At 54.8% G+C, this 21,269-nt stretch overlaps 1 protein-coding gene across 10 annotated transcripts in view; it reads right to left on the reverse strand.

Moving 5' to 3' along the window:
• TNS1 (tensin 1) overlaps nt 1-20,395 on the reverse strand; it is a 194,043-nt gene extending 173,648 nt beyond the window's left edge. For 7 of the 10 annotated variants that reach the window (XM_074364279.1, XM_074364281.1, XM_074364278.1 and 4 more), the window contains exon 1: nt 869-983. Coding sequence is in view for 3 of the 10 variants with exons in the window: in XM_074364276.1 (XP_074220377.1) it covers nt 869-983; nt 20,087-20,182 (211 nt within the window). In the remaining 7 variants the exon portion in view is untranslated. Of the gene's footprint in view, nt 1-868; nt 984-12,806; nt 12,958-20,086 lie in introns of those variants that run through there. The other 3 variants (XM_074364276.1, XM_074364283.1, XM_074364280.1) reach the window with 3 other exon arrangements.
• Between the last annotated feature and the right edge of the window lie 874 nt (nt 20,396-21,269).

Consider the following 21,269-nt stretch of genomic DNA (forward strand, 5'->3'; position numbering starts at 1 on the left):
TGTGCTTGGTCTTGAGGGTGTCAGGGCTGCCAAGGCTTTACCCAGGGAACTGACAGGACTAGATCCACATGGAAGCTGGTGCAGAGGTGGGCTGGAGAGGGGGGTCAGGATGCGAGAGGCAGAGGGGCTGCAAGAGGTGAGAGATGCCAGCTGCCTGAATTGGCTGCAGAGAAGCCCAGCAACTGAAGCCGCATGGAGGAGGGGGCTGGGGATGGATGGGAGGCAGGGGTGAGGGACAGGGAGGCATCTGGTGGGACATCGGGGTGGGTGGTGTCAGTCACCAAGATCGGGTGCAGGGGCCTCCTGCTGACTTCACTGTGTAATCTGGGACAAGACACTGACTCCCTTGGCAGCAGTGACAGCAAACCCCAGGCCGTTCCATGAACACATGAGAACAGTCATTGCAAAAGCCTGGCAGCCAGCAGGCCCTTCTCCAAGGGTGAACATGGGTCCTCTTAAACTCACCCCTAAGCTGCCACAGGGGGAGGACTGTGGCTTGGTGTCTTTGCAGTATCCCCAGTGCCGGGCACACACCACCCACAAACCTTCCACATGACCTCCACACACCAACCACACACCAGCCACCTGCCAATACATACTATCCGTACGCCTCCTCCAGGCCATTTACATGCCATCTGTATGCCATCCACATACCCCTTCATGCCATCCACACCTGCCATATGCCGTCCAAACATACCCACACGCTTGCCATCCATGTGCTCAGCATCCCCTCCCAGAGGAGAACCAGGCACCAAGTCGGGACCCCAAGGACATCCATAAAGCCAAGTCCCAGCCTGACCTGGGCCCCAGGCCATTTCCTTCCCATGAAGACATGCTCCTCACCCCCATGGCCCAGCCAGCTGCTCACCTTTGCAGGTGCAACCCTCCCGGGTGATGACCTGTCGGCAAATCCCACAGGGCTTCACCTTCTTGAATGTCTTCACCTTGAAGTGGTGACTCTTGGGGGCCTCCAGATCCTCGGGCTGTGGGAGGAAAGGAACAGTGGTCAGGCCTGGGCAGAAGGCAGGGCTCCTGGGGAAAGAGCCGGGGGACTGGGGAGAAGCAGGCAGACCCTGGGAAAAAGGAGAGGCGAGAGCCCCTTCAGCTGTGAGAGGCCTGAGCCCACTTCTGGGAGGAGGTGCCCAGGGACAGAGAAGGCTATGGGTGCGACTCAGGCTCCCAGACTGAAGTGGGAACAGATAACTGGAAACCCCACACCCAGGGACCACAGGCCCCTCTGTGGTTTCTTAATCATGTTCTTAAATTTTACTTTATTAGCAAAGTGCACTAAGTTTAAACTTATTGCTCAATACAATTTGACACACATGCGCCTCATGGAACCTCACCCCAGGAGGCTCCCCCGTGGCCATCCCAGTCCCTGTCACCCCAAGGTAAATACTATTGTGACTTCCATCACCAAAGATCCATTCTGCCAGGTTTTAAACTTTATATGAGTGGAATTACACAGTATGTGTCTGCTTCTTCTGCTCAGCAAGGATCTGTGGGATTCATGCACGTGGTCGCATAGAGAAGTGGCTCCTTCCTTCCCATCGCTGTGTGGTCTTCCATCCTGTGCCCGCAGCTCACTCATCCATTCCACTGTGGGTGGCCCTGAATCTTGTACCCACGTCCCCAGAGTGCTGGGCCCCTCAGTTCTCTCCCTCACCCTCACTACCGCCCCCTGCCCCAGCCTAGAAGGCATCTTCCATCTTTATTTTTATATACTATGCTTTGAATTATAAAAATATTGATAGGTTAAATATCTTTTTTGAGACTACACCACCACACACATGAAATGAGAGGCGGGCTGGCAGTCAAGCCTTCTCTGGGTCTGACTTGCCGTGAGCCCTGGGCCAGTAGCCAGCCCACCGCTACCACCAGCCTCAGTCTCCCCCTCCAGACAGCATGAGGTTGGACCCCACACCCCTTATGACCAGATATGGAAATGCACTCTAAGCGCAAAGTCCTGTGCCTACACTGCTTAGGACCAACATCCTCCCACCCGCGGCCCCCAGCCCAGGCACAGACTGGGAAAGCTCCCCTTTCAGAGGACTCCCCAGGAAGTCATGCCCTGCACGCATGCACTGTCCTCTCCAAGGACCTCACCCTGGTGTCTAACGTGATTCATTTCCCGGCTCCAGCAGCAGGGGCCAGCAGAGCACAGACATGACGCTTCCTCTCCCCGCCCTCTGCACACACATGGACACAGACATGATCACAGACCCCGCAGTTCCAGGGAGAGGGTTCTTCTCCTCCAATCCCCCTCCTTGCACCCTGCTCCAGAGCCTTCCAGCTCTGTGTGTTCAGACGAGGGTGGCTGACAGTGTCCCACAAACCCAGCGAGTCCAGGACCCCCAGCTGAAGACCCTGCAGTGGTGAGTCCTGGGCAAACAAGACTGAGCCGCGGAAGACACGGAGAGGAAAATGATCAAAATGAGAGAGACGGAAAGCCAGCAAGACAGAGAGAGGTAGAGGGGGGAAAGAGAGACAAAGACAGTGTCAGAGACAGAGAAAAAGACAAAGATACAGAAAGAGATAGAGGGAGAGAGAGAAGAGAGAGAGAGAAAAGAGAGAAAGACAGACAAAAGCAAGACTCAGACAGAGAGGGGAAAAAAACAGGACCAAGATAAAGGCAGAGACAAAGACAGAGACGAACAAGCACGCACCGAGAGTGAGAGAGTTTAGATAGAAACACATGGAGACTATAAAGGGAACCAGAGAATCAAAGGGGGAGAGACAGACAAAAGGACACAGAAGCCAGCTTGAAGGGGCCCCTCAGACTGGGAAGATCTGAGCATCAAATACATAATGATAGTAATGGCTTAAATGAGCCCGCACTGATACGTGAAATAAGTGAATACATCAAAAGTTTGATGAGAAACAGAGCATTTGCGAGTCTCAAAGCACTTCCCCACATCATACTTATAAATTACAAAGGGGAAAAAAGTAATTTTCCCTGGCAGACTCCACTTAAATCAAGCGATCAAAGTTAACATCACCAGTAATGGGATGAGTGGAGACCGTGTGCCACGGAGGAGACAGTCTGAGAACAGAACATCACTTTCGTGATGCTCCTGCCAAACAGACACAAGCTGAACCTAATCAGGAGGAAACATCAGACCAACCCAAATGGCGGGGCAGTCTACCAATTAAATGGCTTCTAATCTTCAAAAGTGACAAGGTCACAAAAGTCAAGGAAAGACCGAGGAGGTTTCCAGACGGAACGAGACTAAATCAATGTGACAACCAAATGTTACAGCCGCTTCTGAATTGGATTCTTTCCATGCCCCTGAAGGACATCACTGGGACAACTGGCCAAACTTCAGTGGGGTCGGAGGATGAGAAGGCAGTCACGCAGCAATGTCACTATCCTGACTTCGATGGCTGTGTCAGGTTAGGTAGGAAAAGTCCTTGTAGGAAAACAGGAACGTATGTAGGGGTAGTAGGGCATCATACCAGCAACTTACTCTCAAACAGCTCAGGGGGAAAAAATTCTTTGCACCGTATTTGCAACTTTTCTGAAGTTTTAGATTGTCTCAAAATTCAGAGACAGGCAGACAGAGACGGTGGAGAGGCAGGAAGGAACAGATAAAGCCCAGGGCAGAGTCAGAGAGAGCAAAGGGTGGTGGAGCCAGGAGTGGGTGCAGGAGCCCAGCAGTGCCCCCCGGTGGCTGGGCCAGGCAGCCGGGCCAGGGTTCTGATATTCCAAAGACGGCTCTAGGAGAGGTGTCAGGTTGCGTGGTAGAAGGCAGGGCACTGCCCAGCTCTGGACTTCACTCAGTGTCCCCATCCCACAAGGAGAGGCAAGTGAATCCCCTCCATTCTGAGGTCACACCTCCCCTGTTTTCCCATCTCAGCCCCTGGCTGGCAGCCTTCCAAATGATCTCGGTCACAGACATTGCGGGGAGGGGATCCAGCCCTAGGTCAACAGCACAGCCCAGGGATGGGAGGAGGCACAGGGAGGGGCCTTGGCATTCAGTGTAAGGCCTGTCTGGGGAGGAAGGCAGGAAGACCTAGAGCACGGTCATCTCAGTCCTACTCTGCCGCTTCCAAGCTTACCTCTCCCACCCCACTAAGTTGACAAAGCTCCCTTTTCCAGCTTATCCCCCAGACTTCTCTGCCTTCATCCCCAATCCAGCCCTTCCCCCAAAGCCCAGGGAAAGAGGTCTCCTCCCTAAAGCATAGTTGGGGTAGTGGAATTTCCCCAAAGAGGGTCCCACTGCCCAGAGAACAGATGGGGAGCAGGCAGAGGCTTCTAGGCTGACAAGCAAACACCCAGCCTTCTCCCCTGGGCCCTGGGCTTGCCTACCCTGCCGACCCAATCCCATAAAATATGAGTTTATGAAATCTCCTCTCGCCTGGCCTTGAAGAGCAGGAACAGGGTTCAGACACACTCCTTGGCCTCTCTCACAGCCTTCCTAAGCTGCTCCTGGGGGACGACCTGGCACGCTCCTTCCCCTCACCTCCACCCCATCCTGCCTCTCTGACTAAGGGGTCCCTGGGAGGGGAGTCTAGAGACCTGCTTTTTAGGCCTTGAAAACACCACAGTGGCTTTCTCTGGACCTCATAGTCCCCAGATGAAATGTGGACAAGACAGTCCGAGTGTACACAGTGTAGGGGAAATAATGGGCCAGTTTGAGATGAAGGGACTGTGGGATCTGCGGATGGGACATGGTTACATCTAACGAGATGATGTAAGGATGTCTAGCAAGACATCGCCCTCCATGAGAGGCTGGGCAACCCCAGCAGGAGCGAGGAGACCAGCTCAGCCACGCCCGGGCAAGTGACCCCAGGTCATGACCTCGACTCTGCCAGCACTGGCTTCTCCGGGTATAAACTGGGATGTCTGGTAATCTTGTTGAAAGAGTCAGATGCACAGGTGTGAAGGTTCCCCAGGATGAGGAAGGAGAAAGTCTAGGGTGGGTAAGTCTCTTATCAAATACCCGCAGGATCTGTCACTGTAAGAAGGGGCCAGACACGAGCTGTGAAGTTACTGAAGGCAAAGCAAACCCCGCGGGCAAGAACCACCAGGATGCACAATTAGCCTCGGGGGAACGAGAACTTCCCAACAATCACATGTCAAAGCCCAGAGGAAGAAGAGAAACGAGGGTCTAGTACCTACCCTGCCTTCGCCCACGGTCACCCTGCACGCACAGGCAGAGCACGTGGATGAGCCCATAAAGCCCCAAGCTCGAGGGTAGCGGCTTGTTATGACAATGATCATCATTTTCCCCGACAAGTGGCAGACAGCCTCACAAAGCACACCCAGCCCCTCCCTTGCTGGATTAGCTCCTAACGGACCTGGGGGAAACTCAGAGGAGGCCCAGCATGGCAGGAGCTGCCTGGTCTTTCCAACACCCTTGAGAGCCAGAGCCCAGAAGAGGGGAGGGGTCCCTGCCAGAAGTCATTCTTCCCCACTCTCCAAGCCCAGAGCCCTAGCCCTGGAACAAGCCCATCCAGCATTGAAGGGCTTTCCTGGGCCTCTAGGGGATCTCTTCCTCCCACCCTCTGTTCAGCCAAGCTTCCTGCCAGAGGGGTGTGGCACATCTGGTTTGGGCAGCCTTGGCAGGAGTCCTTGGCCTTGGGGTGGGAATGGCTGTTTGTTGGTTCCTCCCAGCCCCATGGGGCAGTGTGGTGGGGGGGGGGGGGTGATGAAAAGGGGCTAATAACACTAGGGGTCCTCCAGCTCATGAACTCCTGCCTCCTCCCCAAGAAATCTCCTCAGCCCTGGCCATTAGGCTCCCTGGGCCAACACTAGGAGCCCAGATGATGAGGCCAGAGGGCAGATGCCTGCAAGCCAGTGAGTCTTGGGAGAGTCACCAAAAAGCAGGTCCAAGACAGACCTGGAGAATCATTTGGTCCTCACCCTGCCTCCTGGCCATCCACCCTTCCATGTATTGTCACCTTGGGTTGGGACACCAGGCCCTGGTTGGCATCAGCCATCATTTCTGTGGAGAAGACTGGGACTCCCAATGAAGTTGCAGCCTGGCATCTGGGAGTCCCCCAGCACCTCAAATGCAAGCTCCCCCTCAAGTCCACCTCAGCTTCATGTACACCCCGAAGTTCCTTAACCACCCGCCCACCCTGCAAATCCCCCAGCCAGCTAATGGCCAGACCATGTTCCTGGTCGCCCTAGGTGGAAAACTCTGAGTCACTCTCACCTCTTCCCGGCCCTCCACCCTCCAATCCAACCGGTTGCCATACTGTAAATTTTGCTTCCCAAACACTCTCTTGGCCTCCAGTGCTTTTTCATTCCACTACCTTTGCCCAATTGGAGGCCCTGTCACTTCTGCCTGGGACTGGTGTAACAGCCTCATGGGCCCCTCGACACTGTGCCCCTCCTCCCCACACAGCCTCTAAGGAGCACAGCTCTGTGGGGCCACTGACACCCCCACTCACCCCAAAATGTTTCCACGCCTTCCCATGCATCCAAGGTAAAACCTGCATTCCCTCGAGTCAGCAGGGAAGCAGCCTCGGTCCATACCCCACCCATCAGGCCATCTCAACCCCTACACCAAGCTCCCCAACTCCCTGCCCTGCATCCACCTCTGAGCCTCCACCCTGCTGTTCCCTCTTCCTGGAATGCCCTTCCTCCCTCTCAGCTTGTCCAGCTTCTAGGCATCTTCGAAGGCCTCATTCAAACCTCATCCCCTCAGGGAGCTCTTCCCAGATACCACCTCCCAGCACCTCTGTCAAAATCAGTCTCCCCACCCCTGTCTTCTTTTTCCACTATGAAAAGTTTTAAAACTCTGAAAAAGATGAACATACGTAAGCCCTTGGCCTCGATTCACCAGTTGTTAACATTTCGCCACTTCAGTCCCAAGCTTGTTCTCTGTCTCTGTCCCCTACCTCAGCCCAGTATAACTACCGCTCTCAGGAAATTCGACATCGATATGATACTGTTACCTAATCTTCAGTTCATAGTCTAATCTCCCCTTTTGCCACAATGCACCCATTAGATCTGGCTCTTTGCATTTGATTTTATTTTGGACTCAGAATCCGATCAAGGTCTTGCATTACATTTAGTTGCTGCGTTTCTTTCCTCTTTCATGTGGACACACTGCTTTACCTTTTGATTTCTCTTTTATGACCCTGACTTTTTTGAAGAGTCCAGGCTCCTTGACAGACTGTCTGTCCCTCAGCATCTCGATTTGTCTGGTCATTTCCTCACGATTCGGTCCAGGCTAAGCGCCGCCAAGTGTCCCTTCCTTTCCTCCACTGCACGTGCTTCATGCCCCATCACAGCGCTCTGTGCAATCTGACGGATTCCTGCTTCCCCACTTGTTAGCTCAGTGACCCTGGGCGAGGTGCTTAACCCCTGTCTGCCTCACTTTACTAATCTGCTGAGTGGGCTAATCATAGCAACCGCTCCTAGGTTGTGAGGATCACAAGGATGCAATGCCTGAAAAGTGGTTGGAATAGCGCCTGACATGTAGTAAGTGCTTACTGGAAATGGGCTCTGATTTGTGCTGACGTGCCTGTGTGTGCTGGACTAGCCCACTGGGCACAAGCATCTGCATGTCATGCTGCTCCGTGTCCCCTGGGTCCAGAACAGCAGGAGCACCGAACAAGTCAGAAGGAGCAAACCAGATGGATTTGCTGCCTGACCTTGGTTCCTTCTAGTGTAATTCCACCCACTCCCATTGTCCAGCCCTCAGAGGACAGAACACGGGCTCCGCCCCTTCACTCACCACAGACACCAGGTGCTGGCATCACCTGGCCAAGGAGAAAGCTCTCTGATACTGAGAAGCCCTGGATCTCCACGGGATGGAGGATGCAGACAGTGGCTTTAACTGCGCTCCCCCGTGACAGAGGAGCACACAGAGGCTTGGGAAGCCTGGGATTCTCCCCGGTAGCCCTTGCCCCTGACTTGGCTTCCTGAGCTGAATCATCTCTTCTCCATCAGACTGCCTGTCTCTCTCTCCCCTTGGCTTCGTCGTAAACCACATCCCACCATTTTTGAGCACCAAGTCCCAAGTCCCTTTCTTGTGCTCTGAAGTGAAATCATCTCCTGGAGTGGGAGGGTGCAGATATGTGGGTCATCTAAGCTCCCATGAATGGGCCTGACAAAATGGCAAGGGGCTGGCACAGGTTCCATCATTGAATCCTCACAACAACATCCTACGATGAAGCTGAAGAATGTGCTCTGAGACATACAGGGAAGGCGGGATGGAAGATTCAAATCTGAGTCTGAGACAGGGTCCCCAAGTCCCTAACCATGGCACTACCACCACTTCCAAGGGTGTGTTGACAGCTGCCGTCCATGTGACCTGGAGGAGCCCCGGCAGTTACATCGTCAGTGCCCTTCGGTCCAAAGGCCGTCTACTGGCCACTTTACTCCGCCTCATTCTTCTTCAATTATTCTTTCTTCCTGCACTTGGATTTCTGAGGTCTCAGCTTCATCGCTGGAGCTATTTTAAAGTTCACCTCCGGACAGGTCTTTCCTGATACATCTTCCTCTCCCCTAATCTAGGTTAGATCCTCCTTTAAATGTCCCCACAGTTTCCCTCCTGGTAACAGCCATCTTTTTTTTTTTTTTTAACATTTTTAAAATTTATTTTTAAACACCTGTATTTATTTTTTAAGATATTACTTGTATATTTATTTTTTTATTCCTTTTTATAATTTTTTTAACTGAAGTACATAACAACAGCGTTGTGTCAGTTTCTGGTGTACAGCACAATGTGTATTTATTTTTAATGGAGGTACTGGGGATTGAACCCAGGACCTCAAGCATGCTAAGCACGCACTGTACCACTGAGCTATAACCCGACCCCCATCCTCCTGGTAACACCCATCTTATTGCAATCATCTGCCTAATATTTGCAAGTTTCTTGAAGAAAGTTGGCACCTGTAATCATTTGTGAGGTAGATGGACGGGAACATGGGTGGGTGGGGGCTCACATGGCCCAACGACTGCATGGTTTCTTCATCACAGTGCTCACCACTTCCTATCCCTGGGCTGCTCACCACCAACCCCTCAACGCAGAGCTGCAAAGCCCCCAGCCCATACCCTTCCTCTCTGCAGGAGCACTGAACCCAGTGGCCCTGTGGTCCCTTGGGCAGGCCACTTCCCCTCTGTGGGTCTCTTTCACCTTGGCTAGAAACTGGAGCTCCCTGGCCTTCCTACCTCCCAGAATCACAGTGAGGTTCAAATGAAATTGTGAAACTCAAGGAAATGGACACAGGTAAGGCACAGAGAAGTTCAACAGCTGCCGGGACCACACAGCTAGCAAGCGGCAGAGCCAGGATTTGCACCCAAGTCCGTGCTCTGACCCTGTGCAAGCTACTTGCAGGAAAAGGCCTGCATGTTCTGGGCCTTCACATCTTCCTTACCTCCATTCTCACTGACCCCACATGCTCTGCGCTAAAGTATTCCCAGAAAGGAAGCCTTGGCTGGGGAGGCAGGAGATCCAGGTTCTAGTTCTGACAAACTTGCTGCATGGCCTTGAAAATGTGCTATCAGATGAAAAGAGCTAACATTTCTCAAGCTCTTACTGGGAAGGAGACACTATTCTACATATATTGGCTCATTTAAAACCTAACGACCCTATAAGTAGGTGAGGAAACCGCGAGACAGAGATTTGGAGCTACTGGCCTAAGGTCACAGAACTCCCAACTGACAGGGCCAGGATGAAACCCAGGCACTGAGCTCTCGGCCAGCGCGCCACACTTCCTCTGAACACTGCCCAAAAACAGGACGGTATTTCTCCTGGACTTTGTACCTCAAACGTCATTTTGAAAAATTTTACAAAAGGAGTGTTTTATTTCAGACCCTGATCAGTCTCATGCAGCCCAGACTAGCTCCCAAACCCACGGTGGGCACAGCCCTTACGGGCCAACAAAACTCCAGAGAGTGAACTCAGGACCAAGTGGTCAGGCTGGGGTGTACAGGGCAAGAACTGCCCACCAGGAAACCAGGGGCCCATGAGGACTCTCCAACAAAAACATGTGCTTGGCGCTGGGAAGCACACAGGTCCCAGCAAAGAGAACGCTTCCTTGTCTGTGGCTGGAAGTGGCCTCAGAGAACACCATCCAAGCTTCGGTGAGGCCTAGAAGTCAAGTGACGAGCCTGAGGCCACAAGGCTTGCTCAGGGAGGGGTCAGGGCTGGACTTGGCCTTCAGTCCTGCCTGGGGGTTCTTTCAGCCCCATCTAATAAGCTTCTTCCCAGTTCCCAGGAATAGAATGAGCCCCTCCAGAAGGAAGAGCCTGCAGCTCTAACTCCATCTGGGCAACACAAAAAGCCTCAATTAATAGCATGTAATTGTTCTCTAAATAAACCATACTTGAAAATGTAATAGCAAGTGGGAGCATTTGAAGAAAAAAAAATCAAGTTATGCATAATATATAGCTATGCTCCCCAGCTAATAAAGTGATTTTTATTCCTAGAGCTTGTTAAAACCATGTGCTACAGATAGATTACTTCTAGACTGAACTGTCTGCAGCTATTCCTGGGGAGATCCTCCCCCACATCAGATCTGGGATATAGGGAATCCCATAAGCCTAGCAGAGGGGTATGGAGTAGGGGAGGGACCGGCATTTCCTGAACACCTACTGTGTGCTTGGGTGCCTGGTCTTTGGATGTACATTGTCTCTGTCTTCACCCGAGCAGGACAAAAAGTGTGGATTATTCTCCCCGCTTAACGGGTCAGAAAACTGAGGCTCAAGAAGGAAGCTGTTGCACCTAAGGCTGCCCATCTGGTAAATGACAAAACTAGGATCTGAGCCTAATCCTGCCTGGTGTCAAAGTCCACACACTTCCCACCACCAGGTGCCTCTCAAGGCAGAAGCAACACCTGGTCTCCAGGACCTCCATGCCCCCATCCATAATTGGCACTGGTTATCCCTTCGTTCCCTGCTACAAACACACACCCCAGTCCCACAGAGGCCCATCCAGAAAGGAGGAAAGTTCTGGTACAATAGCCTTGGATGACTGGAGGAGGGGGATAAGAAGCTTGATGGGGCCAGGACTGTGGCCTTGGGCCAGTCCACCCAATGCCAGACTTGGGCCCATCCTGCCGGTGGGCATCCAGGCTGGGGCTGGACGGAGAGAAAACACCCTCTGCCCAGCCCACTCCCACCAGCTGCTTCCCATTCCCACAGAAACCTGCCCACTCGGCTGTCCCACAACCCCAGTGGTGGGGGGTGGGGGCAGGACAGGGGCTGGGAAGGCACTAGGAGAGGGGGCAGAAAAAGGAGCAAAGGGAAGGCCTCAGAGAAGTCACAGAATCCACACTTGCCCTTGGTCCCCTGTCCCCTCTCCCAGGTCTCGGGGAGAGAAGAAACATGGACAGGGTTACTGCACCCCACTCCATCAGCTTCATCTCACCAACAGGGAAACTGAGGCTCACAGCCAAGAAACGCTTCTCCCACTGCCTCTCTGCTGATGTGGCCCTTCCTCCATCCACAGCAGCACATCACCCCTGGAAGTCCAACTGCCATCCTGCCCACTGCAGGCCTCCCTCCCTGCCCACCTCTATCCTCAGCATAGTCCGCAGGCCTCCCAGAGCCTGTCCCAAGGAGCCAGAAGGGCCTGGAGAGATGAACTTGCTCCCATTTTACAGATGTCAACACCAGCCCAATGAACCCCTGATGCCTCCTCTGCGCAGGACTCTCCAGACACCTTCAATCTATTACTCAGACCCGTGCCTGCACCCAAGCCCCACACTCCACCCAAACCCTCTCAGCCCAGCCCCTTCCCCTCTTCCCCTCTTCCCCTCTCTGCCCAAAGTACACCTGGCTGCCCAAGTCTGATCTCCCACCACTGTCCTCAGCCTGGGCTTGCCTGGGCCAAAGAGAACCCTCCCCAGGACTGGCCGAAACAGGGCAAGGGGCAGGAAAGGCCACATCTGGATCCTGGGCCTGAAGCCCCCTCCCCCAAACCAGCCATCATTCTCTTTGAGACCAACATTAACCTCAGCCAGGGATGACTTCCTCGCCCTCCTGACCCCTGTGCATGCCTTCTCCTGGCCCAGACAGCAGCGGAGCCCCTCTGAGGAAGGGGTCTCACCCTTACTCCCTCCCCTCTTCCAGCAGTCAGCCCCCTCCCAGCCCCCTCTCCCAGAAGCCTCTGCCCCTGACTGGCCTTAAGACTTTTCACCATCACCATGTGGCCCCCAGACCCTGCCTGCCCACCCCTCAGGCACCTCGCCCCAACACACGCCTTCCTGAATCGGGGCCAAGAAAAGGGGGAGAGGAGGCCATGGCTTCCTCCTCTGAGACAGGAGGGAGTCGGGAGGTCTTGGTAAGGATGGGAGGGCTATGGAGGGAGGGATAGCAGCAGGTAGAATTTGAAATTGGGATAAAACTGATGGAATCTGAGCAGAGCCTACCCCAAGCCCTGCTTCTCCAAATTTCACTTTCTAGGTCAATATCCCCTGTTCCCCAGGCCCCTACCACTGCTCCTTCCTCAGACTCATGGGCTGAGCAACTGAGGGGTAAAGAATTTTCACCCCAGTGTGGGGGTGGCAGTGGGGGTGGGGACAGGAGAGGCTCCAAAAAGAATCCAACTTTTTGATGACTTCTTTCTACTTGCAGCTCCTGAACTCAACTCGGGGAGAGAGCAGTGGGGACCGGGGTGTACTGACCAGTAGAACCAGGGCCTGGGCCCTGTTGATGGGGAAAGACTCAGGCTGAGGATCTACTCAAGTCAGTCTTTCCCTCCATCCCTTAGAGACAGAGAGACCCCCCCTCCTTCACCTTCGACACTCCCCCCACCACAGGCTCTCTCAGCCTCAGGCTAAGGTCGAAGGAGTGGGGGTGGGGGGGTGGGGTTCAAGCGCCTAGCTAGAGCAGCAGGACCTACCCAGAGCATGCAGGACAGACAGATCCACGTCATCTTCGATGGGTCCCGTGTCTGGGGCAACACTCGGGGCCTGCAAATTGTCCCCCTGAGCTCGCAGTCCCCACAGAGTAGGCAGAAGGGAGTTCTGAGTCTGCAGCGGCTGCTCTGGCTCTGCCAGCATCTGTCGGCCCCGGCAGCTCACCCTGCCTGCCTCCAACTCACCCTCCCTCCTTCTCCTCCTCCTCCCCCACTCCACCCCCTTGTCCCAGCCTCCTGTCTCCTCCCTCCTCCCAGCTCCACTAGTGGCTTTGGGGGTCAGAAGCTCTGCTTTACAGGGGGTGGAAAGGAGGCAAAGCAGGAGACAGCCCCTCCCTGCAGAAGCCACCCCCAAACCCAGACACACCGCCCCTGTGAGCCCCCAAGGCTCCTTCTGCCTTCTGGTTTGATTGGGCACCACCAGGCGTCTGGAGTCTGTTCTACTTACTGCAGACCCCCACCCCCGACCTTTGATGGATGGACAGGCAGACATGAGACAGCACAGTCTGCCTGCCCTGGGGTTCCTTGGCCCCATCCCATCTCCAAGATCACACACATGCCCTCCCGCCCTTGGAACACACGCTCGCTTACACACACTTAGCCAGGTCAGGCCCTGGTGCCCCTTCAGCAAGCTCAGAGCCCGATGCTTTACTCGCAAGAAACCAGGCTTGAGACCGCTGGAGGACGGCCCTGCCCCCTCTGAGCTGTGGATTTCATTTCAAGTTTTTCCTACATTTTTTTCCCCTTTCTTTCTTTTCTCCAAACATCTGTCCCAGCCCTTCCTGCCGTTCCTAAAGGGAGCCCTGCTGCAGGCTCCCGCGAGAGTCTGTTTTTCTTGACTGTGCCCTGGGCCAACATTTGGTTTGCATTTCCCCACTTCCTCCTCCACCTCCCCTGCTCCCCCTCCCTGGGCCCAGTTTTCACCTCCCACCATTCCACATGCCTACTTCTCCTCAAACAGGGTCTCCCCCAACCCCCCCAACGAGCCCTCCCCTCTCCTCCCCTCCCCGACACCAACACCGTAGCCCAGGGCCAAGAGTTTGGGGTCTAGAGCAGGGAAGAAGAGGGGTACAGGTTCCAAATGCATTCCCAGGGTTCACTGAAGGGGAATCCAGCAAAATCTGCCCCCGCCCCCAGGGCCTTCATTGTCTCAACTCCCCCTCCACCTTCCCCTCCAAAACTTTCCTCTTGGAGCTCTGGCCGCAGCTGGACCAAGTGAGGGTGGGTGGGGCTGGTGAATCATCAGCTCTATTTTTTGGAGCCTTCCAGGGGAGGGGAAGAGGGCTCAGCCCCACCCCCTTCTGTAGACACACACACACCAAGACACACAGTCCAACTCACATAAACACACAGAATGCCGAGGACAGGGCCCCACCCAGAGCAGGCACTCAGAGACCATTTTCTTGGATTGAGTAACTTGGCAAGAAAGTCCTCTGCTTGAGCTCCTATGTACACACACCAGCATGCAGTACATGACCCGGGCCACATGTGAAAAGGGTTATATATCCCCTACCTCTGTCTCCCACTCACCCAAGAGCATGCCCTCACCACTCTCTGTCAACACCACACACGGCACAACTTCAAGGTTCAATCTCTTCAACTGGCCTCTCCCTTTAGGTGGACCTGCCCAGCCAGGTGTGCTGGCTCCCAGCCCATAGTCCAGCCAGGACACCTACCTGGGATACCCCAGAATGAGAGGGAAACATTCACACTTCATCTGGGAACAGGCTGCCACGTGCAGCTGTGCGAGTTGTGCACTGCACAAGGGCCTCTATTACTTGGTGATACGAGAAGTCAGGGGAGGATACCAAAGCAAGATGTCTAATTCTGGTCCTTCCTGAAGCAGGTACCTGAGTCAAGAATCTTTGCTCTGATGAAGGCTATAAGGTGAGGAATCAGGGTCCTTTCTCACATCTTTCTAAGTCCTTCTGCAGAGCTATGGGGCAATGAAAGTTTCTTCCCCTACCCTGCATCCCTTTCCAGAACCACAATGCCCCCTGGGTATCCCTTCCAAGCCTGCCAGGGTTCAATTGACAGTTCAGCCAACACTGAAATGGACCAGTGTCCCACATGTAGCTGGCCCTGCAGCCATCTCTAGGGATGCCCACAGACAGACACTCCTGCAAACCCTCCCTCTCTCCACTGGCTGGAGTGTAGGGTAATCAAGGAGGAGTGGTTCTCAGGGGCCCTCCCCTAGCCATCATCACCAGCCCTGCCAGCCTCCCAGCAACTTCAAGGGCACAGCCAGCTCAGCCCTGACGTCCCAGTGCCCACTCCCACCCATCTCCCCCTGCCTGCTCCCAAAGCCCTTTGCTGCTGGCGTCACTAGAAGATGTGCCTCCCGGCAGCTATCTCGGGAGTTCTGAGAAATCACCTTGCGGCTTCCCAGAAACAAGAAAAACAAGACCGAAGACTAAGTCACAGTGACACCAACTCATCCGGCCTCCCATGCAGCCCAAAGTGTCCCTGCAGCCCCCAGGCCAGCTCCCTTTGCAGTCCCCTCAGCTGGGACTGAAAATGGGAGTGGAGAACGCTAGTGCTGGGGGGCCCCTTCGAGAATCCCACCCCTCTCTTCCAAGACTATGGGGGTCTCCCCTGTATTTTAACCTTTCACTGTTGGGAAGAACTTCCAGCTACCCAACCACCACCTTCCCTGTTGAATGCTCAACTCTGCCATCTGAGGTGTCTATCTGTATGTAATGACTCTGCTTTCAGGCTTGTTACCCATTATTCATCCTTCACAGCCTGGTATCCCCTCCCCCATCCACACATGAGGAGAGTTCCTTGGGCAAGGACATAGCCTGTGTTTGTAACCCCAGAGCCTGGCATACAGCAGGTGCCAGCCATGAGAAGAAGCAATGACTCAATCTACCAACCAATGGATCCTAACATATTTTCCTACTTTTATCATCTACTATCCCCTTCCAAAATCTTCCTCCCAGCCCACCCTGGCCCCCTTGAAAGGGTGTTGGGTGCACCTTGCTTGCACACCTTTGCACATGCTTGTAATACCCACCTATCTTCAGCACCATCTCTTCCTTTCACCCCCTCACCTCCAAGCTCTCTCAGGCTGCAGACTCTCCACAGGCTGGATCAGTATCACCCATCCCAGGATCCCCACCCCATGCCTGCACCAGGGTCTCACACGCAGCAGACATCAGGTACACACCGGTGGGCTGGCTGGGTTTTCCAGGCTGGGGTCCCAGGAGCCTTAGCAAGCACCCCGACCCTGTGACATGCCACCCACTGCCCCAGCCATTCCTGCAGCGGCTGGTGTTTAACTCCTCTCTCCCCTCTGCACACAGAGCCTTCCTGCTTGCTGCTCACTGTCCTCCAGTCAGCAACCAGTTGAAGAAACAGTCAGGACTGTGGGCTCTGGGGCTGGCACTGGGACCGGAGGCAGGCTGAGCTGAGGTAGAGGGAAGGGTGAGTGAGGGCAGGAACAAAGCCTGAGCCTGGCACTGCCCTCTCCCAGCCTCAGTTTCCTCACCTGCAAACTGACCAAGCTGATGATGGTCTCGAAGTTTCCTTCCAGCTCCACCTCCTGTGATGCCACGGATTTCCCAGGGCAAGGCCCCAGCTCCCTCCAATCCATTCTTTCTATCCTTCCACACTTGCCCATCAAAAAGTTCTTCCCATTGTCAGCCCACCTCCTATTGTGGCATCGAGACTTTCCTCTGTCACCACTGCCCACAGAGTCCGAAGGTCACAGAATATTAGAGCTGGAAAGACCTCCAGGCTCAACTAGTCCAGGGCTCACAGTCAGACCCTTCAGGGGCTCAACAGAAATTAAATGAGGGGAGTGGGCAAGGAGTCTACGGGGACCTGGAGAGGGCAGGTCCGGCTAACGGGGACCCCGCCCCGCAGCAACAACCACTGTGGCAACAGCGACATGAGTCCACACTGTCAGATCTTTTGATCTTTCAAGAAAAACCCCAAATCTATATTATCTTATGAAACTTTCATACAAAATATGAAAAAAAATATGAATTTTTAAAGGTTGGCTTTTTCTTTTTTCAAATCATTCTGTCAGCTTAAATGAAACAAATCTGCCAGGGGGCTTTGGTCTATGACTCACCGCTCACCTAACCCAGCCCCCTTGCTAAGAGATGAAACCACTGCAGTGGAGGGAGGGGGTGGGACGGACCTGAGGTCACAGAGCAGTGGCTCCCAGGCCCCAGATTTTTTTCCCAAGCACCCACTGTCCAGTCACTGTAAGACCAGAGTCATGCTGCCAGCTTTCTCCTGCCAACGCTGCAGCCATTGCCTTCACACTGGGGCCACAGGCACCGCAGCCTTCCTCCCAGCAGGTCCCAGAGCCTCCCACCAGATAGGCAAGTGCAGAGCTGGTGCTGCGATTCCCCGTCAATGACCAACAGCAGATTCCCAACAGCATGGGACACAGGAACCTGACACCAAAGCCCTCGGTAACCGCATCTGCATCCTTTGGCCCCCTTGGACTCTGCCACTCTGCCCCCGTCCCCAGATAGATCAATATTAACTAACCAGATGCTTAATTGCAGTACCATATTTAAGCCTCCTACCAGCTGAGGCACAAAAAGGTTCAGCAACTTGCTCAGAGTCATACAACTAATACGTGTGAGAATGGAATCCAGGGCATCTGACCCAACCTCTCGTGAGGATCAAGGATTTTCTTGCTGCTCCTCTAGCAATACAGTTGCACAGGGACATGGGCTGGTCCCATGTTGAGGTGATGTGTTAGCTGTCCTTTCCTCCTGACTCCTTATCCAAGGGCTGGTGCTGAAGCTCCAGGAAAAAGGTCAGCTGCTCAGACCCAGGTCCAGCTTGGGGCAGCGAGGATGGGGCAGGGGGACACAGAGAGGGAAGCCGAGGACAATCCTGCCACCTGGGTCAGGGTGAGACTGACTGACTCCCTAGTGGCTCCAGAAGAGCCAACCAGAAGAGAAAAAGCAGAGTCGTAGCAAGCCCTGGGTGAGGGCAGGGTCTGGCCCCTGCTGGCCACAGGGACTCTGTTCAGATAAGCCATACCACCTTTCCCTGCTCCCCTCCCCCATACACACCCAGCCTTTGAGTTCTGGGCGGCACAGAGCCTCCACATACCAGAGTTCAGGGTGTTCAGGGAACAAGGGTGCAGCCAAGGAGTGAGGGCGGCTGAGGCCCTGTCCATGCTCCACTCACCAAGCCTGGGACTCACATCAGCCTGGAGCATGGGACATTCATCCTAATGCCCATCAAGGGATCCTAGGGGTTAGGGGAGGTCCAGCCCCTTGCCTGCATGCCTACCACCCCTACGGTATGATATGGAAGTCACTTCCTTGCACTCCAGAAATCAGAATGCTCCCTAAGATGGAAAGTTAGGCTCCAACCAGGCCCTACCTGGGCCTTGGTTTCCTTAGCTGACCCAGGAAGAAGCATGACTCACATCCCCTTCCCCTACCTCCCCTCCACCTGCACCCTGGGTGGGGACAGTCTCTAGGCCCAATCTCAACAATTTTTAATAAAATCCTTCCCAGAGCTTGACTCGGTGATCTCAATCTCTTCCCTAGCTCTAATTTCCTGCCTCACTCAGGCCCTCGGAGGCTGGAGGGAGGCAGCCACAGCTGATCATCCAGCCCCTCACCCCCAGTCCCCAGCTCAAACCCTAGCCCAGGAGGAGTTTGGTCATCTTCAACCTCTCCAAGTGAGGAGGGGGCATTACCAAGTGGCCTGGGGTCCGACTGACCTGGTCCTGGCTGGCCATTCCTGCCGCAGGCTGCCTTTTCCCAAGTCTGAAAACCTGGACTTGGCAGCATTTGAACTCAGAGCCCAGAGGGGTGCAGATGGGGCTCTGGCCCCGCGGTTCACAGCTGCAGCGCCTGCCTCGCAGCCAATCCCTGGGGACAATGCATTTTGCTAGATTTCAAAGCACAGCTTGGGTGACTGGGGCGGGAGCCGGCTGGCACCTTTCCCCACTGCGGAGTGGCAGAAGGGGAAACTGAGTCCCAGAGGCGGCAGCTGGGAGGAGGAGCTGAACATCCCAACTTCTTACGGAGTGAAAGGATCCTTCCTACCCATGTGATGGGAAGAATGGATCCTGGGAGAGATCCCTCCATCCCCACATACTCCGTCTCTGGCCTGCCTGGAAGTCTACAAGGAGGGAGATCCTTGCTGGAAAAGCACAGCAATAATAAAGGTAAGATCCCTAATTTTTACTGAGCACCTACTATGGAATAAGCATTTGGTAAACACTTCAAATGTCCTACTTCATTTAATCCTCGCAACAATCCAGTGATACAGGTATTTTTATTATCTCCATTCTACATGTTTGAAAACTAAGGTACAGGCAGAGTAGGTTACTTGCCCAAAGCTCAGTTAGCAAATGGTAGAGCCAGAATTCACAGCCAGGCAGACTGGCTCTATAGCTGGCACTTCTAGCCTGAATGATGCACTGAGCGCCCTCCCCTCCCCCTACATGACAGGGGCCCCTGTGGTTCCCTTAAGGAATGGAGAGTGGATCAGAAAACAGACCCCCAGTCCCTGAAATCTTTCCCCTCACTGGAGACTTCTGGGGGCTTGAGGTCATGTGCCTCCAGGGGAGGATTTAAGGTTACATGCAGTTTTACCAGTTTTCTGCTCTCCTGGCCAGCTATACCCCCACCTCCACCTTCTCCTCAACCTCCTCACTCCCAATGCACAAGCGGAAGGCACTGTCAAGGATCTTCTCTGGGAGAATCCCAGGGGAAAAGATGCTGAACCACAGCACTGCGGGTCCTGCCAGACCCCTCCTACCTCACTAACCCAGCTACTGCCCCCATCCTCTCCATGACCCTTCATCATCCTGAATAAATAGGAAATCCCTCCTGACGTCCATCAGCCCCATTTCCAGCTCACTCTGTTACTGCCCAGCCTTACACTAAATCCTCCGAGCCGGGGTGGGGGGTGGGGTGTAAAAAGACAGTTCCAGGAACTTGCTCTCCCTTCCCACAGAAACTTGGGAGGGATGCTTAAAGCCCCTAGAAATGTTCCTCTGTGCTCAGATCTCCACCGCCCTTGCACACACTCCAGTGCTAACCTTCAGGGTTCTGACCCAAACCAGAGATGGCCGGGGAGGGGCAGCCACTCCCCCTCATTGATCCGTGCATGGGTGGGGGCTCCCCAGGAGTCCTCAAACTGATGACAGCCAGGCTGACAGCTGTCCAGATGGGTGTCTCTGAGGGTGGGAGGGTGATAAACTAGATGCCTAGGTGCCCGAGGGAGGAGAGTGCCTGTCAGGGAGAGGTGGGGCAGGTGCCAGGTAAGTTTACCTGTCTGCGGAGGCAGAAACGCAGGGGCAGAAAGCAGGAGAAGAGGTACTTGCTCCATTGAATCACGCAGGAGAAGCACCAGCTCAGTCGAGTCATGTTGACCCCGAGGGTGGGCACCTCGGGGTGCGAGGGTCGAGGGTCGAGGGAGGAGGACCCGGCGCTACGGAGAGGTGGTGAGGAGGAAGGCGAGAGCCCTGCCCCGCGGTCTCCCGAAAGCTCAGCTCCGCCGGAGCAGCCCGAGTGTCCCGGCCCCTCTAGCGGGAGGAGCTTGATGGGGCTCCCGCGGCACAGCCCCGACGTGGCTCCATCTCCTCAGGAGCCCCTGCGGGAGGCGCGAACCGCTGCAGGGCTCCTCCACCCTCGGGGACTTCCTCCAGCTCCCTCTCTCCTCCCCTCGGCGTGACAGCCTCCGCCTGCTGGTTTCCCCGGCGAACTGAGGGGCGGGCACAGGCACCCCGGCAACTTCGGAGGCTCCCGGAGTGGTTCGCAGGAGAGGCTGATCCGACAGAACGGAGGCGGTGCCAGACACCGGGCGTCCACCTGCGAGGAAGGCGCAGCGGCGGTGGGAGCCTGGGCGGCGGCGGCGGCAGCATTGTGCTCCAAGCTGCAGTGAGTGTGTGAGTGTGCACGTATGTGTGTGTGTGCCTGTGTGTGCGGATTCCCTCCAGACCTCACTCTTATTTCCATATTGCTCCCCAGAGCATAATGTGATTAACTTAAACGGAGGCCACTGGCTTCCCTGACTGAAGCAGAAACATCCGTGGGCCTGGCATGCACACAAGGACACAACCTGGACCAGCTGTCCCAACTCACCAACCTCTGACCCTGGCCACACCCCGACTCCTCTGCCTGGATCTCTCTCCAGCCAACTATAGGAGGGAGCTCCAAGCATCCAAACGCCCCCACAAGCTGGAAGGGCCCCTGCCTGAGAGGCTGTACCAGATCAGATTGATGAGAGCTGGACAAACTTCCCACAGCTATTGGCTGAACCTCCTGCTTAGGATCCAGGGTGCACTGTGTCCCATCATGTCCTGCCCCATGGTCGCTACTAGAGGCTGGGAACCCTTCTCTGCCTCTGCAGTGCTCAGAGGATGTGAACAGGGGATGGGGGCCTCTCCAGAATATTGTTTGGGATCACCATACTGTGACCCTGGAACTAGGGAGCAGGAAGAAGAGAGAGACG

The sequence above is a fragment of the Camelus bactrianus genome, chromosome 5 (assembly GCF_048773025.1).
Source record: "Camelus bactrianus isolate YW-2024 breed Bactrian camel chromosome 5, ASM4877302v1, whole genome shotgun sequence".
Taxonomy (NCBI): domain Eukaryota; kingdom Metazoa; phylum Chordata; class Mammalia; order Artiodactyla; family Camelidae; genus Camelus; species Camelus bactrianus.